We start from the raw sequence: 11,432 nt of genomic DNA on the forward strand, positions 1-11,432 counted from the left end.
ACACCTAGGTTCCCATCTTAACACCATATCTTTGTTCTCTGCCCCTCCAGCTACGTCTCTCTCTACTTCCCCATGATTTCCTGGCTTCTTCCCAGACATCCTTATCCTGTTTCTTTCTCCCTAGACCCCCAGGCTGCTAACCCAGGGCTGAACCAGCTGTCTTTTTGCCTCCCCCACATGACCCTCATTGCCTTCTCCGATGCCCCAGGGCTGAGCCTAAGTTTCCTTGTCTCTATCCCACCCCCTGCACAGAATCTCATTCACCACGTGGTAGGATGGACAGACTGGAACCTTGCCCTGAATCCTGAAGGGGGGCCCAACTGGGTGCGTAACTTTGTTGACAGTCCCATCATTGTGGATATAGGCAAGGACAAGTTTTACAAGCAGCCCATGTTCTACCATCTTGGACACTTCAGGTGAGACAGCAAGGTGTGTGCAGATCAGACAGGGAGAGGGGGAGAGAGGGAGACGAGAGAGAGAGAAAGAAAGAGAGGGAGGGAAAGAGGGAGGGAGGGAAAGGGAGAGAGAAAGAAAGGGAGAGGAGGAGTTGGAAGTGGAAGGGTTCTATGAAGCAGGATCCAATCAAGAGTGGGAATGCCATGTACCTGACCCATCTATGCAGGAAAAAGGCCTAGAATGGGTATCTCTCAATAGAATATTCAAGGTGCTGGGACAATGGCCATTCATGTTCTTCTGAGAGTCAGAAGGGAAGGGTTCATATGGTTAGAAGGCAGTTGGGAAGCTTGTAGTCTACCTTCCTCACTGTACAGCCCCAGAGAAGTCAGGTGACTTGTCCATGGTCACACAGCTAGATACGTATCAAGAAGCAGGATTTGAAGCCAGGTCAGTCTTGGCTCCTGAGTCCAGCAGTCTGTCCTCTGTGCTGCATTTCCTTGGACAAAGAGGAGAAAAATGTTGGGGATTTCCTCCCAGAGAGCAGCTAGGAGCTTGGCCCAGATGGATGAGGGCTGGAGCCCTGATTCTGTCTGTCTTGTGTTCCAGCAAGTTCATTCCTGAGGGCTCCCAGAGGATAGGACTGGATGCCAATCAGAACACCAACCTGGAGACAGTGGCCTTACTGCGCCCTGATGGTGCTGTTGTGTTAGTGGTGCTCAATAGGTGAGTAGGGTGGGAAGGTAGGCACTGTGTGGAGCTCTGGGATGCCAAGGTAACAGTGCCCGCTAGGGGGAGCATTCTCTGACTTGGTCCTCTCGTTCCCAGATCTTCCCAGGACGAACTTCTTACCATTGCTGATCCTGCTGTGGGCTTCATGCAGACCTTGGCACCTGCGGACTCCATTCAGACATACCTCTGGCAGCGCCAGAAATGAAGTGGGCATGGGGGTAGCTGTGCTTGGGGAGTGGACATTAAAACGATGGAGCTAACTCACCCATTGCTTCTGCCTGGAGAGACCTGAAGCAGGGGGGTGGGTTGAGGAAACTGCTGAGCTGTGGTTTGGGTGACTCACTCTCGCCTCCACTCAGTGCCAGGGGCTTGAGGCCCCTAGGGGAACGGGAGGGGGAAGCCCTAGTCCCCTCCAGCATGCATGTATGAGTGTATGCTCTGTGCTGGCTATGGAAACTGGCCCTGTGCCCAGAGTGAGCTCACTGTCTGTACAAACAGCAGATTCAGGGGAGAGGGTGGCAGAGAGATGGAGCTGAGACCAGCAAAGATCGGGAAGGTAGGGAAACCAGACAACTGAAGTGAGGAGAAGAGTGCTTTCCCAGAGACGTGGGCTAGTTAAGGAAGCCAGGTCCTCTGGGGGAGGAATCTTTAGTGCTAATAACCAAGCACCATGCAGATGGCACTAAAGGGAGAGAGACTCTCTGACACCAGGCCACTGTGAGCGAATTTATTCCAGGCGGTGGAGAGGACCACCCCATCTCTGGAAGTGCCCCAAATGGAGACAGACAGGGGCCATTTGGAATGCACAGCAGTAGAAAAGTCAGTCCAGGGAACATCAGGATGTCATTCATCCTCCTCTTCCTCAGCAATACCCAAGGCCCGGGTGCCTGATGTTCGAACAGGAGCTGCCCGCTGTATAGAGACAATGCCACTAAGCAGGGCGTAGCCCACCATGGCTGCCAGGCCGGCCAACACTGACAGAATTTGCTCTCTTCGCCGGTATGGTTCTTCATCAGTCTCTGAAGTTGAAGGTGCTGGGCGTGGGGGTGGAGCTTCAGCTGAGGGAGAGGAAGAATGTTAAGTGAACAATGGGGTCAGAAGACAAGTTTTTGCATATTGTGTCCTTCACCAATGCCCTTCCATCTCACCTCCATCCCAAGGGAAGTACAGACTGAGGATGTGGGTGCAGTAAGTACACAAGTTGCTCAGCCCTCGAACATGGGTCTGTAGTTTTCCATTAGGCAGCTTAGCCTGAAGCAGCAGGGCCACATAGCTGAAGACAAAGGCATCCAGGGAGGCGGGACTGGAGCAGAAATCAGACAGAAAATCAGGGAAATACAGAAATTGGGGCTAGAGAAGATTTGGTGAAAATGGAGATGCAGAGAGAGAATAAAGCTGTAAGCCTGGGGTAAGCTGTCAGGGCCAGACCTGGGGCAGAAGCAAGACTTAGGCAGGAAGACAGAAATGCACACAGTCTTAGATACATGTTCAGTCCCCCAGGTATTGGTGGTGGGTGAGCCTTGAATGGGGCTCTGTCCCAATACTGGATAAAGAGCACATTGAGTAGGGCTGCAACCCTGTTAAATTACTACCCCATGATCCTGGCTGGCTACACAACCCTCTCCCCACCAGAATGGATTCCCTGGTCCTACATATAGCCCCACTGTCACCCAGAGCTTATGCTTACCTCAAACAACCTGGCCCCCCAGGAAGGAGACAGGGTGTCTATCCTTTTCCTAAATCCTACCGCAGTCCCTGCTTACCTACCTCTGGCACCATCCTGCCCCAAAGTCCCTCCTCCTTTTGCCCATATAAGCATCCTTCTGTTATTCACCCATGACCAGGCAAAAAGCCTTGTGGTCTCCAAATTAGTCCACTCCTCTCTGATCCTCCCAAACCTCCCTTTCACAGATCCTTGCCCACCTCTGCCCCTTCCCCAAAATGCCTCTCTAGGCTCAGACTCACGAGTCTCCAAAGAAGAACTTCTGGGAGCCCAGGCGCTGAGAAAGCAGGGTCAGGCACTCCCGGGCCTCTCGATACAGCTAAGGGCAGGGGGGAAGGGAATGGCAGAGAGAATGGGGCAGCCTCAGGAACGAAGGCACAGGTAGCCTCACCTCTTGGGCACTGTAACCCCACATTTCCGACCCAGCCAGCCCTGGCCCCCTGAAACTTGAGACCTCCCCCACCTTCCCCAAAGGCACCTTCTTCTCTACTTCCTCCTCCTCCATGGGCCTCTGTTCCCCACATAAGAGCTGGAGCCGCTCCAGGTATTTCTTCTGCATTCGGCCTGGTAAGAACAGGTTGAGAGGGAAGGGCATGGCTTCAGCGTACCACTTTCGAGTCAGCTCCACATAGTTCTTGGCATCAACCCAGAAAGTGTGGATCTAGAAGGGGACAGGAAGGGAGAGGGGATGATGACTATCCAGGCATCTAGGCGGCTCCATCTCCAAGGACATCTGCATTGTGTCCTTGGCATCTCTCTGGCCTATCTAGCCCTGTCAATCTTTGTCGAGTAGTGGGGAAAACAGGGGATTAGGGGCCAGACCACTGGACACTCCAGAAGTGCAGGCTTCTCACCAACACAGGCAGCAGCTTCTCCTCTAGCAGTGACATGAAGGCCAAGGTATCTGCCCCCTGCCGGGCTGAAAGATCATAGTCTGCGTTGTATTTCTGTGGAGGAAGCAGTCATGAAGTAGATATTAGGGGAGCACCAAGGCCTTGCTCCCTCAGGCTTCCCTTAAGCACTTTCCCTAGTTATACCAAATGGTAAACCCTAGGATGGCTTTGGGTTTGGAGCGAAGACATTTCCCCTTCTCTACGGCCCCCACGTCTGGACTCAGCCAGTGGCCTGTTGGTGTTGGCAGAGTGCCCACCCCTTAGAACTTGCCAGCTAACCGGGCCTTGCGCCTGTTGAGGGGGGGCCCAGCCACAAACTCGGAGTGGCTCCCAGAGTTTCCTCGGAAAGCTGGCACTGTGCCTACTGGAGGCTCCTCTCTGACAGCAGCCTGCCTCTCCTCACACTCATATAAATACCACAAAGAAGTCAGAGCAATACCCAGAGACAGGTTTGTCTCTGTATCTCCTCAGGAGCCCAGGGGACCCTAATACAGCAGAATGGAAGGAGTATGGCCTGTTCTTTCACCCTTTAAGCTGTAATCTTCTTTGTTTTAATTTTTTTTCAACTACCAAGCAAATATTTTTTCTCCCTTCAACCTCCCCCCAATCCCATTGAAAAAAAAAAAAAAACTCTTGTAACAAATCTGCATAATCATCCTAATACCAGAGACCAAATGGCTTTAAAATTCCCTGACTACCATGCTTGACTCTTTGCTAAAATTTAGCCACCTCACACCAAGGCCAAGAACCCTTTTCCTCTTCATACTCTCCCCAGAGGCTATGTCTAGTCTACTTCTCAACTTCTCCTACCCACCCTGTTATCACTTTCCCAATCCTTCTGTTTCCTGACCCATGTCTTATCTTTGGCTCCCAAAGATCTTATGACCCAATTTCCTTCTCACCCAGATCGTTTTCATTTGCTTTCATCCTTCATCTACAAACCCTGTTATTCCCTCAACCCCTCCATGCTTAGAAAAAGCAAAATTGAAAATGGAGGACAAGTATTCTGTCCAACCCACCACCAATATCCCTTGGGCTCAGAATGCCTGCACCCGACCTGTTTTCTTAGATGAGTGATGATCTGGTGTAGCTGTGAGATGACCCCAGCATCACTAGTCCGGAGGGCAGGCAAGGTTCCTGGGGTAGAAAGAGAAAGACCATATTTGTGCATGCATTTAGCAAACATTTGTTAAGAATTTATATGCAAAATAAACTGAAGTCTACTATTTTCCAAGACCTGCAGGGGATTGAATAGGGTGAATAGTGGGTGGAAGCGAAGCTCTTCCTAGAATTTCTCTTTAAAAATACATCCAGATTCCCTTTATCTCTTCTTCTCTTCAGTACATCCCACCCCAACCCTCCCAGCCAAGCATTAGATATATCAGTGGTACCTGAAGGGCTCCTCCAGGGGTTGGTGATCTTGTGTACTTTGAGAGGGGCCCCAGTGAATCTGGCATAGGTCTGCAGGGAAAGAAGGGAGGAGGCAGTGAAGCAGTACCCATTAGGAGGGACAGCTCAGAAAGAGCTTACAATGTTCCTATCAGGAGGAGTAAGAAGGAAGGCACTGCCATGATGGGGCCTTTGTCTCTCCATACATAACATGTGACAATGCTTTTTTTTGGTGAAGAATGACAATATCTGAGGTTGGGCCCAGGGTTAGAGCATGTGTGCACTCTGGATTTACAAAAGGAAATGACTTCATGGATCATCTTAGTTCAACCGCTGTTTTAAGGGTTCTTAAGGAACCTATGATTTCATAGGTGTAATAAGTTCTGGTTGTGGAAATTCCCTCTACCAATGCAGTTCTGCAAATCCACTGCAACTTATCATCTTATAGTGGTTGTTACATGTTAGAGGCAGGATTACTTCCAGAAAGCCAACTGCATCAGGCTGCCTCTCAACTCCTTCATTTTATCTATGATGAAACTTGGTCTGGCGATTAAAGTCACCCACCCAGTAACTGGCAGAGTCAAGACTGGCTATTTGCAGTAAAACACAAGGCTTCTAGTACTAACTCAAGACAGGTGGTTCTCTATGGGACCCGAGGGGAATCTTATTGGTTCAACCCCCTCCTTTTATAGAAGAAGAAACCAAGGCCCAGGGAGGCAAAGTCCAAGGTCATGAGACCAATAAATGGTAGGACCGGGATCTGAACCTAGGTCTGCAGACTCCAAACCCAGGGGTCTACCTGGCTGTGGCGTAAGGGTTCTTGGAGATCGTTTGGTAGCCAGATGATCACCTGGGCACTAAATTCTAGTTCAAACCTTTTGCAGGTACAGGAACTGAGACCCTGGAAGGGGAATCCACTTTACCAAGGTCATGCAGTGAGCAAAATGGCAGAGGCGGGATTTCACTCGCTCCTGTTCCCCTACCACTGGACTGCGCGGTGGGGCGGGAGCTACGGATGCCCACCTCGGCCTCGGCACGCTTACCTCCTGCCTCAGTTTCCCCCATGCCACCCGCGCCGGGTCTCTCGCATCCGACCTCAGGCTCACCTCCCCAGCCCCTGAGCGGCCCCGGCTCTTCGGCCCAGTGGGGTTCCCGCCCTCACCAGCACCACGAGGCTCTCCAGGTCCACGGATGGCAAGCCCCAGCCCCCAGCCCAGCAGTACAGTTCCATGGGCGCCGCCATCTTTCCCGCCCTCTGTCCCGGAAGGAACTCCAAGATCTCCGAGCACCAGTGGGCGGGGTACCCAGGAGGCTGGGCAGAAACCTGGGGGCGTGGCCACGAGCCTAGGCAAAGAGAGGACGCCCGGGGGAGGGGCTGCGGTGTCCGGGGCGGTGGGGGGCTCACTTTGGGGAGGGGCTACGGGGCGGGGCGGGGGAGGGGATGCGTTGTCCAGGGTGGTGGGGGCTCGCTTTGGAGAGGGGCTACTTGGTGGGGTCGGGGAACGGCTGTGGTGTCCATGGGAGTGGGGGGCTCGGTCCGGGGAGGAACTGTAGGGAGGAGAGGGAGAAAGGCCTTGGAAATGGAGACGGGGGGACCGCTGTGAGGGACGGCGCAGGCTCCGGGTCGAAGTCCTGGTCAGGGTTGGAGGGGGGCCTCCCCTGGCCACGGAGCTGCAGTGTTCATCGACGTCTTTCACTAAGAATAAGCCCCAGCTCTTCTTCTGTTGGAAGGAGCGGCTTCTGTGGCCTCGGGTGCCCCGGGCCCCCGGGGGAGGCTGCCGCCGAGGCGGGGCGCGGGGGGGGTCCCCCGAGCTGCATGCTTTCCGAGGCGCGTTATGTTTGGAGCAGCCCGCGCTCCTTGTCTCCATGGAAACAAAACAGAGGCGGTGGCCTGGCCCCAAGGCTGGGCGGGGTGAGGGGGATAGAAGAGGGGACTGTTGCCTTGGAAACAGAAACTTCTCCCCCGATCACCCCATCCCTGTCTCAACCCTCCACCCTGTTTCCCTGTCCCCATCTCCCTCACCTCCCAAACTCAAATAATTCCCAGTTCCCCTCCACCCAGCCCTGATGTCTTCCTCTTCCTTGAAGTTCCCCTCTCTTCTCTACTTCTCTAAGTCCCCCACCCCCACTCCCAATAGGCTTCTTCTGTACTCACCCTTCTGACCCTTCCAGGCTCCAACTTGTCCAAGCACTAAGGACACTAAGGAAGAGAAACACAGGGATCATCAGTGTTCCCTCTAACTTTTCCCCCATCTTGACATGGTGGGTTAATAACCTCCAGCTTGTGAGCATCCCTAAGGCAGCCTGGTCACTGCCGTTGTCCTGGCATATTCTCACGCCAGGAGTGGAATAATGCCCACAGTTTCTCTAGCATTGGCTTCCCCCACCTCCCCGCTAGCTACTCCAACTTTCTAAAAAGCTTGGCTGTCTAAGAGACGTATCTACATTCCCCATCGTGATAGGAAGACTGGGGAGGGTGGGATTCCCCACGAATATATGTGAGGGAGAAAGTGAAAACTCTGGGAGAAAGTGCCAAGGCGTTGGCAGGAGAGGTGAGCAAGAACTTTGTAGCTGAGAGGCCTCTGGTTTTCTTCCTTCAGAGTCCCTGGAGTTGTAGAGCTGGGGATGCCTCAAGGTTGATTGGCAGTTCTTTGTTCCTGCCCCCCCTCCCTCGCCCCGCTGGCTCCCCCCTGCTCGGTTCCTCCGCCCCCCCTCCCTTCCCCTCCCTCCGCCTTGCCTTTCCCCTCCCAGCTCCTGGGGTTGTGAGCCGGCTCATCGGCATGGAGACGCAGGAACTTCGGGGGCCCCTGGCTCTTCTTCTCCTCTGCTCCTTTGCCTCTGCTAGTCAGGACCTTCAGGGTAAGCCTGCCCCTACACCCCTTTATCCCTTCCCAGCCAATCTCCCCACCCTTCATGCTCCTGACTCAAGGAGCTGGGAACGTGTGAGTGGCGGAGACATGAAGCAGGGGCCAGAGATGGAGAGGAGAGAATAAACTACCTAGAGTTGAGAGAATGAGCTGATGGGTAGGAAAGGGGCATCGGCTAAGGCCAGGTATGATGCCAGGGCAGGAAGCTCAGGGGTTACCAGGAATTGATTGCCTGTAGGGTGACATTTTAGAATCTATGAATACCCGCAAGGAGTTAGGAGAGCATTTTGAAGGTAGACTCTGGTACAGACAGAGATTAGCCCTGGTGTCCATCTGCTGCACCACTCTGTCCCTGTGGTCCTGGTTGCTCCTGAGAAAGGGGAAGGTAGAGGTCCCTACTCTCCGGGAGGTCTGGTGGAAGGATGGGCTGAGTGCCCATGGGTGTGGGAGAGGTGGGGGGTGGGGAGGACAACACAAATACAGATTCTTTCCTCAGTTTGAGTAGAAACCACAGATTAGCCACAGGACATAGCAGCTGAAGGAGCTGTGGTCCTAGATCTCTCTAGTGGGAGAGGGAGGCTGACGAGATAGCTTGGTGGAGATTTCATGGAGCAACTATTCTTCACCTTAAATACTTGTATTGAATGACAGAGAGTAGGACAGGAGGGGACCAAAATGCAGGGTGAACCAAAAGTCAACTATGGGGAGAAAATACAACTTAGCACAGTGGGCACCAGGTGCCCACTTTTCCCTGGTCTAGGGATAGTGGCTCCTTGGCGCCACCTACTGGGAATATCTCTAGATTTCCTTCACCTCTGGGTTTGGTATTCCAATCTGCAACTAGAACCCATAACAGAGGAGGGAAATGTGTTTTAAGAGGCTACCAACCTCTGGCTCCACTGCCAGCAGCACTCAGAGGAGCCCAGGAGGAGGCTGAGGATCTCTAAAGATAGAGTCTGTACTTTTGCACTTGGAACCAGACTCTATCTTTGGTGCATTCTACCCTGGCAGTGATTGACCTGCTGACTATGGGTGAGTCTCGGCAGATGGTGGCCATGGCAGAGAAAATCCGGACAGCCCTACTGACAGCTGGAGATATCTACCTCCTGTCTACTTTCCGACTGCCTCCCAAACAGGGTGGTGTTCTCTTTGGCCTCTACTCTCGCCGTGACAACACTCGTTGGCTAGAAGCCTCCATCGTGGGCAAGATCAACAAAGGTAACACGTGGGCACCATCTTTCCCACTCTAGGGTGACCAGTGGTGGACATATTTGATCTACATTGAGTATTTTCAACCCAACCTCTATACTCCTTTGTCCTACTGGGGAACAATGTTGTCTGACTAGCCAGGGATCGGTCTTGAGTACCTTCTTGATAACTTCCCAGGGTCATCCAGGGGCATTTCAAATGCCTGAGAGAATATTCAAATGGCAGGATGAAGACTGGGGAGTGAGAGGAGAAAGACCTCTTTTGTTGGGGGGCTTTCATGTCCCAGAGAAATATATATCATGATCCCTGGAGGTGGTGGGGAAGTGTAGGGTTCAGTGGGTCCAGAACCTCATTCTCACCTTCCTACCAGAAGCAGAAGTCTGATGGCAAAGGTGGGGGGGGGGAGAGAAGGAATTTCTAACCTTCAAATGTTGGCAGCTCTAAAAGGCAATCTTATGCCCAAGTAATACTTAGCCACTGTTCACTACTGGAGGGGAAAACAGTAGCACATACTGACCCTACCCTTCCTGGGCAGTGTTGGTTCGGTACCAGCGGGAGGATGGGAAAGTACATGCAGTGAACCTACAGCAAGTGGGCCTGGCAGATGGACGTACCCACACTGCCCTATTGCGCCTCCGTGGCCCTTCCCGGCCTAATCCTGCTCTACAGCTCTATGTGGACTGTAAGCTAGGTGACCAGCATGCTGGGCTCCCCCCATTGGCCCCTATTCCTCCTGCTGAAGTTGATGGGCTAGAGCTGCGGACTGGCCAGAAGGCTTATCTGAGAATGCAGGTGAGTAGAGAGAGGACTTTGGTGTGTGTGTAGGGGGGAAAGCAACAAAATGAGAACCAATGGCTAGAGTCTTGCTCTCTTCTTGTCCTGACAGGGCTTCATAGAGTCCATGAAAATGATTCTGGGGGGATCAATGGCCCGAGTTGGGGCACTGAGTGAATGTCCATTCCAAGGGGATGAGGAGTCCATTCATAATGCAGGTAATACACTGACTGGATCTTTGATCCTTGACTCTCATGAACTCTGGACCTCTTGATCGACAATTCCCTTGACCCACAACTCCCTTGATATTTAGGCCTCCTGCTTTCCCTTTCCATGGGTTTCTGACTCTGTGATCTCTTTACTTTTGACTTTATAACCTTCAAAGGGCTACATCTGGGGGGTGTAGGGCCCAAGGCAAATTATCCTCTGTGGTTCTTGTTCTCAAACATTTTTATTCAAGTGGCATTAGGTATAATGAATACCAAAGGAAGCTTAGAAGGAGAAAAGAATTTTAAAAGGGCAACATCAAACTTGATATGGGAAATGTGAAAGCCAATAGGGAGATAGGAAAAGATATTCTGGTGATAACGAGTCTATATAACCATAAATGTTATCTTTTTTTTTAAACATCAACTGATTAGATACTGTTGCTGCCTCCTCCTCCTCTCTTAGATATCTGCTTCCCTTAGTAACTTTCCAGCTGCCTAGACCCTGTAGTGAGTGGAGCCCCCCAAAGTATAAGGATTTAGGCAGTTACCCCAAGTAAGGTACTGTGTCCTAGGCCCAGTTCTGTCCTTTCTGACCCTCATGAGTCATGATCCGAACTCTAAGCTTTCCCAGTATTTCTTGTATGTCCGCATGCCTGTCTTTCCAATCCATTCTCCACTGCTTTCTCCATCCCCTTTCTAGATGTGCTATTTCATGATGGTTCTGTCTTTTTACTATGTTGTCTTCTCTCCTCTAGTGACTGGAGTACTTCATTCTATCCTAGGTGAGCGAGGGGTGACAATGTGGGCACTGGGGATGCCTGAGGCGAGATAATTGTGTGTGTGTGTGTGTGTGTGTGTAATCAGTAGGTGGGCCCATTTGGTCTGGATGGATTAAAAAATAAGGGATACATTAACACCTGAGAGTTCTATCTTTGGGTGGAGGGCATGGTCCCAAAAGCACCTTGGGTGTGTCCTGGGTGATTCAGTGACCACCATATGCCTGGTGCTCACAAGTTCTGAGACTCTTGATGCCATCCCACTTCTCCACAGGTGAACAGACGAAGGCACTCGTGACCCAACTTACTCTCTTCAACCAGATCTTGGTAGAGCTTCGAGAGGACATCCGGGATCAGGTTAGAGGCTGGGACCAGGGAGAGGATTATGAAGTGGGGATGTGCCGGTGTTAACCACTCCTCCCATCCTGGCTTTTTTTTTTTTTTTTTTTTTTTTTTTTTTTTTTTTT

The 11,432-nt window shown here is 52.0% G+C and overlaps 3 protein-coding genes across 5 annotated transcripts in view; 2 read left to right on the plus strand and 1 right to left on the minus strand.

The window, feature by feature from the left end:
- GBA (glucosylceramidase beta) overlaps positions 1-1,389 on the plus strand; it is a 4,942-nt gene extending 3,553 nt beyond the window's left edge. For both annotated transcript variants that reach the window (XM_027870793.1, XM_027870794.1), the window contains exons 9-11: positions 253-416; positions 1,003-1,119; positions 1,222-1,389. In XM_027870793.1, coding sequence (XP_027726594.1) covers positions 253-416; positions 1,003-1,119; positions 1,222-1,330 — 390 coding nt within the window. In that variant the 3' untranslated portion in view covers positions 1,331-1,389. The remainder of the gene's footprint in view (positions 1-252; positions 417-1,002; positions 1,120-1,221) is intronic.
- Positions 1,390-1,838: 449 nt separating this feature from the next.
- MTX1 (metaxin 1) lies at positions 1,839-6,409 on the minus strand. Its single transcript, XM_027870796.1, has 8 exons — positions 6,293-6,409; positions 5,133-5,202; positions 4,799-4,878; positions 3,703-3,795; positions 3,327-3,509; positions 3,091-3,167; positions 2,274-2,428; positions 1,839-2,183 (listed from the first exon to the last, which is right to left on the minus strand). The coding sequence occupies exons 1-8, from the start codon at positions 6,371-6,373 to the stop codon at positions 1,969-1,971; spliced, it is 954 nt and encodes a 317-aa protein (XP_027726597.1). The 5' UTR covers positions 6,374-6,409; the 3' UTR covers positions 1,839-1,968.
- A 1,435-nt stretch (positions 6,410-7,844) lies between these two features.
- THBS3 (thrombospondin 3) overlaps positions 7,845-11,432 on the plus strand; it is a 12,311-nt gene continuing 8,723 nt past the window's right edge. The window contains exons 1-6 of one of the 2 annotated variants that reach the window (XM_027870797.1): positions 7,859-7,989; positions 9,009-9,215; positions 9,742-9,998; positions 10,093-10,198; positions 10,945-10,971; positions 11,240-11,355. In XM_027870797.1, coding sequence (XP_027726598.1) covers positions 7,911-7,989; positions 9,009-9,215; positions 9,742-9,998; positions 10,093-10,198; positions 10,945-10,971; positions 11,240-11,355 — 792 coding nt within the window. In that variant the 5' untranslated portion in view covers positions 7,859-7,910. Of the gene's footprint in view, positions 7,990-9,008; positions 9,216-9,741; positions 9,999-10,092; positions 10,199-10,944; positions 10,972-11,239; positions 11,356-11,432 lie in introns of both variants that reach the window. The other variant, XM_027870798.1, reaches the window with a different exon arrangement.

This window comes from Vombatus ursinus, unplaced genomic scaffold, assembly GCF_900497805.2.
Source record: "Vombatus ursinus unplaced genomic scaffold, bare-nosed wombat genome assembly UNPS02014798.1, whole genome shotgun sequence".
Taxonomy (NCBI): domain Eukaryota; kingdom Metazoa; phylum Chordata; class Mammalia; order Diprotodontia; family Vombatidae; genus Vombatus; species Vombatus ursinus.

Bases quoted from the DNA above. Each gene is read 5' to 3' on its own strand.
- MTX1 (XM_027870796.1), bottom strand. From the start codon at position 6,373: ATGGCGGCGCCCATGGAACTGTACTGCTGGGCTGGGGGCTGGGGCTTG. The intron at 4,879-5,132 runs GTACCACTGATA...TTTCTACCCCAG, and splicing joins CCCCTGGAGGAGCCCTTCAG to GAACCTTGCCTGCCCTCCGG. The intron at 2,184-2,273 runs GTGAGATGGAAG...CCTCTCCCTCAG, and splicing joins GTACTTCCCTTGGGATGGAG to CTGAAGCTCCACCCCCACGC.